General features: G+C 47.7%; 1 protein-coding gene across 1 annotated transcript; it reads left to right on the top strand.

Annotated features, from left to right (window-relative positions):
* Positions 1-931: 931 nt before the first annotated feature.
* On the top strand, positions 932-4,667 carry LOC126516734 (uncharacterized). Its single transcript, XM_055063900.1, has 2 exons — positions 932-1,869; positions 3,631-4,667. The coding sequence occupies exons 1-2, from the start codon at positions 1,675-1,677 to the stop codon at positions 4,297-4,299; spliced, it is 864 nt and encodes a 287-aa protein (XP_054919875.1). The 5' UTR covers positions 932-1,674; the 3' UTR covers positions 4,300-4,667.
* Positions 4,668-5,053: the final 386 nt, after the last annotated feature.

Genomic DNA, 5,053 nt, shown 5'->3' with positions numbered 1-5,053 from the left:
CGACGAAGCTTTAGCTTCTGGGATTCGGGTACGTACGACGTACCATTAGAGAGAGTGATCACCAAATTTTTCCTATGTTTTATTCCTATGCGGACGGCCGCGGCCAAGCTTGAGCACATGATAGTAGGCTTGTTCCGAAAGTATACGTAATTAGTATTAGCCTGGTTATAAACTCCGTCAATAAGTGTAAGCATAAAAGTAAAAGGAAGCGAACTGATCCAAACACTCTTGTTTATTGATTGATGTCAACTATTGGCGATTTGGAGCCGGGCATCGGAATCCGCTATATTGCGAAATAAAGCGTCCAGAAAACTGAGGAGCAAGTTTCTGTTGTAAAGAGAGCGTCTGACAGAAAGCAATTCACTCATGTGTCTGATACCTTTCTCTGCGCCGTTATTGCTTATAGAAATCTAGGAATATCGTGTTTACCAAAGCGGCCTCCTGATGCAGATAAGAAAACGAGGCGCAAGCATTCGCATTTTATTAAGCGCTGTCCAAAATTATAACACTGCCATGCGTATCTGAAAACGCAGCAGTTGAGCATGTCCTTCAACATGGCGGCTTTCCGCTGTCGCTACTGCTCAGCGCCTCATGATCCTGGAGGCCAAGCAATTGGCGTACTGCGAAGTTTCCTCTTGCTTTCAGTCAAGCTGTACGCTCTACGGACAAACCTGCGTTAAATTTACTACATAGTGAAAGGCGCCAGTCTCCAAGGGCAGAGACCACAACACCCGCTGTTGCTAGCACACGATGGTGACCACTGCATAGAATCGGCAACGCAATGTGCGATGTGTATCCGGAGACCACCTATTGATGCGTCCTTTCTGATGGTAAATTCGTAATCGGGGGAAATTCGTCATGCAATTGAGCGAATATAGGCCTCAATCGTATAAAAAACCGCCTTTCAATTTCATGAGTGTCTTTTCAGGCACGTGTCGTAATTCTTGCGCTGTCTTTTTCCATTATGAAGTATCACAACAATTAAAACAACATTCGACACATATTTAGCATTCACATTTCGATAAAAAAAACACAAATATTTGGGAATGGTACAGTAGGGGATTTATGTGAACACGCAGTGACAGCATCTGCGTAGTGCCCGAAAAGTGAAAACCGCGCGTTATGTTGTGTTTTCAAAAAGTGGGCCACAAGGTGCCTGCGTCAACATTCGGTACTCGTTCACGCTACCGCACATGTACGGAGGCTTCCCTCAAAGGGCCAAATTGTGCGTTTACACAGATAGAAGGTGTTATCTTAACGTTAGGAATATCAATTCGCGCTTGTTTGAAAGTTTGGTCTTTATGTGATCACCATCGTAAACGATTGGCCAATCTTGTTGGCTTCCTTCCCGGGGCGTCCCCCGTTGTGTCCTGCCAAAATAAAAATAAAAAAATAAAATAAAGAAAGCACGATTCGCATCACGCTTAATTAAGAACAGGACAAAAAAAAACGGTTGAAAAAGACAGACTGCTCTTGTGTTTCGTATCTTGCTCTATTCTGCGTCCCTGTTCACTGCGCTGTTGCTGATAATGCACTGATAAGAAATTGCCCACTTACCATTCCCACAAATCACATTTATATATCGCGCGTTTTGCGCCGTCCGCCTTGATTTCGCGGCAATTCGATTCTTCATCGTTTTCGGTTCCGTCGCGCTGTCAACCTCGCGTCTCGCGAATGAATCACGAGACAGCGTGCCACGGGCAAGGCGTGCCCACAGAATCGCGCAGCTGCTCGTGCGAACCGCACGACCCAAGATCCAGCTTGGCTCCAGGGATTTCGTCCAGCACTGCGTCCACACCTAGAGGCAGCCCAGCTACGCCGTGGATGACGCCGAAGAACTTGACGCGATCGCGAGGCTCCAACGAAAGCGTAAGACGCTTGCTTCGCCCTGTGCATGCTTCGTTGCTTAATGCGGTAACGAAAGCTCTCTCACACCCTGTGGTGGCTTAGTGGGTATATCGCGCTCTCGTTCTCTGCACGAGGTCGCGGATTCGATTCTCCGCAACTATACCCGTACTAGAATGCTAGCCGCATTGCTGCCGTCCTACACGCGGCAGACATCTCGGAATAACTGCAAGCGCGAACAAGAGAAAGCCTTCGGAAGGCTGTTTCTATGTAACTATATACACCTGAATATTATGTGATGTTGTTCCGCATAACCGGCCTTTAAGCATGCTGTCGACCCAAATTCACATTGCTGTGCATGAATTAGGTCGTTGTTGAACATGCAATTTAAAGAGACACTAAAACAAAACAATCAGTTTAGACTGATAAAGGATTGCTTGAGAACTCTGCAGGTGGTCATTTCAAAATAATAGTTTGAATATTCGATGAGAAAATAAATGTCAAAGTATCAGTATTTGAATTTCGCACCGAAATCCCGACGCCGGCACGTCAGTGTGACGTCAGGAATTCCAAAGTATATTTTAGTATTTGGGCCACGTTGGCTCAGTAAAGGTTCCCAAAACTTCACATGTTTAATGTTTGGTTCCTTTAGAACACAACGCAGTCAATCTGTACTCTTATATAAATAAGTAGGCCCTAGAAGACGCTACAAATATCTATGACGTCACAGCGACCTCGTGCGGGAACTTCAAGGAGGCGTCGCCACCTGTATTTCGCTTTAGCGGTTTTTCTTGCTTACTAAGCGTCTTATCGCGGAAATATCGGCATTTTTGGTGTTGTAGAAGGGTAATTTAATGATACTGAAGATATAAATTTTTCCCTTTAGTGTCCATTTGAGGAAAGGCCATAACGTAGCTTTGTACCTTTCGATTTGTTCGCGTTTGAATTTATGGTGTTAGTACCTAAGAATACAGGGACGGCTGACGCAAAGAAGATATGTCGCAGCAGGACGTGGGTAAACAGGGAACCATAACGCGCCTAGTAATTTTTTTGGTGTGTTTTCCACTTGACATGGAGATGGTGTACATCCATATACATAGCAGCGCTATCTATTCGTTTATTGAAAGGCTTAACCTACATTGTGGTGCTTCGCCAATACATCAGGCATGTTCACATCAAGAAGATAAGCCGGCAGCTTTACTTGCCGGTATTCATTCGCTGTTGACAATCTTCAATAATGCAGAAAAATTCAGCTAAAGTTTCGTTTTGCGAAACGACGTCTTCGTTCTGCGTAAACAAATGAAGGTTACTGATATTTCTACGTTGGGCTTGACAATTCTATGGGAGTATACTGGAGGTTACGAGGTGTTCTACGTGACTTGAAACTGCGCTCTAGGAGCAGAGAACACTTTCACATTCTGGGCCTCATTGCACGATTTCACTCGTATCCGCGTGGTTCTCGCTCCTCATTTGGTGAACGCCAGGGCTAGTGCCTATCCCGATGCCTCACTACCGTAAAATACAATCTCTACAGTACAGTGAACCAAATACAGTAAATCCTGACCTCACGAACACTCCGACGGGTGCCGTTAGTTTCAAAAAGGCAAGGCATTTTTCAACAAACTTCACACACGTTAACTTTCTGTAAATATAAGATAAATATTAGGCTTGTTTTGTAACGTTACTTGGCGATGCTTACTCTTCAATGAGTTAGAAACGACGCCTTAGCGATTTGCTATGTCAACAGCAGAGTGCAGTACAAGCACAACAGGTGTTTGTCCACAGATCTCCAAGATGGGACCACGGAGTGGCCGCCTACGAGAGTCGGCTGCGTGCCTGGTCGGCAGCTGTCTCAGCGTGTGCCTGTCGGTCAACCAGCCCTTCTCCAGCGTTCGCTGCGTGCGGAGCATCTTGGGCCATCACCCGGTGGACCTCGACAAGTCATGCACGGCCAGCGCAGCCGGTGAGTGCTGCCAGCTTGCGGAGCTGTCCGTATGCAACAACTTCCTGTGGGTCATCATCATCAAGCTACGCGAAGAACGGCTGGGCGTGGCTTACTTGCGCGAACGCGTGGTTCCTTTGGCCTTCAACATGCGGCGCAGGCACGCGTTCCTTCTGGTTCGTTGGCCGCTGAAGGAGCACCGCTCCATCGAGTTCCTGGAGCTGCTCGAGTCACGGATGTCACCAAAGCAGTTCCAGTTACTGGACGGGGCGGAGCTTAGCGAACACCTGAGGCACGCCAGGCTCTGTTACCACCTGTTGGGCTACCCGACCAGGGACCTGATGGACTCACTCCGCTCCACAGTGACCACGCTCGACACGCTGGAGATTGTGAGCGTGGGCTTCTCGAGTGTAGGCGTCAGCAAGCTGTACGAGCTGTTGGACACGTGCGACGCCATGCACACGCTCGTATTACTTGTGAACTGCATCGACGTGCCCGTGGCTCAGGCCTAGATGCGATAATGCGCCGTGCTACGCGGCAGCGCCAGATCCACGTCGCCGAGCGGTTCCTGACGAATCACTCTCGCTTCGTGCTGGCCGACCTGGTGTCCTGTTCCACAGCCATCGAGGAGCTCATCTTTAGCGGCTGTGCGACAGGCACGTGCAGGACGCTGCACGGTCTCGCAGCGTTTTTCGTCCTCGTCGCCAGTCGGCGCGCGACACTGGAGACATCCGAGAAGATCAACTTTGAAGTGGCCGAGTTGGACCTTGAAAACGGCTCCATAGCGTTGAGCGAATCGATGAGTGGCCAGACGCATTTGTCTGTTGTTTCAGCTCAGCGCGAGGTTGTTGTGCATGTCAGTGTATATTAAAGAGCTTTCGTTAGCTATTTTGGCCACTTTGGATGGTTGAATGATGTCACACAGACAATGGGAGAAACGCAGTGACTAAAGTTGTTTAGTAGCTTGGGCCATTGGTTATGTGCTGCTTGCTGTCTTTGCAAGCAGACTACCTTTGTAATTATGTATATGCCCGAATGAGGCTTTCACGTAACACATTACACGTTATTAATTACCTACATTCAGTTGAAATTTTCACTCGGCGACGCTCACTCCACTTCAGTTACTTTTTACAGTAACGATTTACATGTAACCACTTACTACGAGGCAAGCTTCCGTATGCAAAACAGGTTTAAGCGCATAGAATTTTCATGGAATTAGAAGGCCCACGGTTTTTGGCACGCTGTAGCCTCTCGGGCATTCGTGTT

Source organism: Dermacentor andersoni, chromosome 1, assembly GCF_023375885.2.
Source record: "Dermacentor andersoni chromosome 1, qqDerAnde1_hic_scaffold, whole genome shotgun sequence".
Taxonomy (NCBI): Eukaryota; Metazoa; Arthropoda; class Arachnida; order Ixodida; family Ixodidae; genus Dermacentor; species Dermacentor andersoni.
This window is presented reverse-complemented; position numbering and strand designations above follow the sequence as displayed.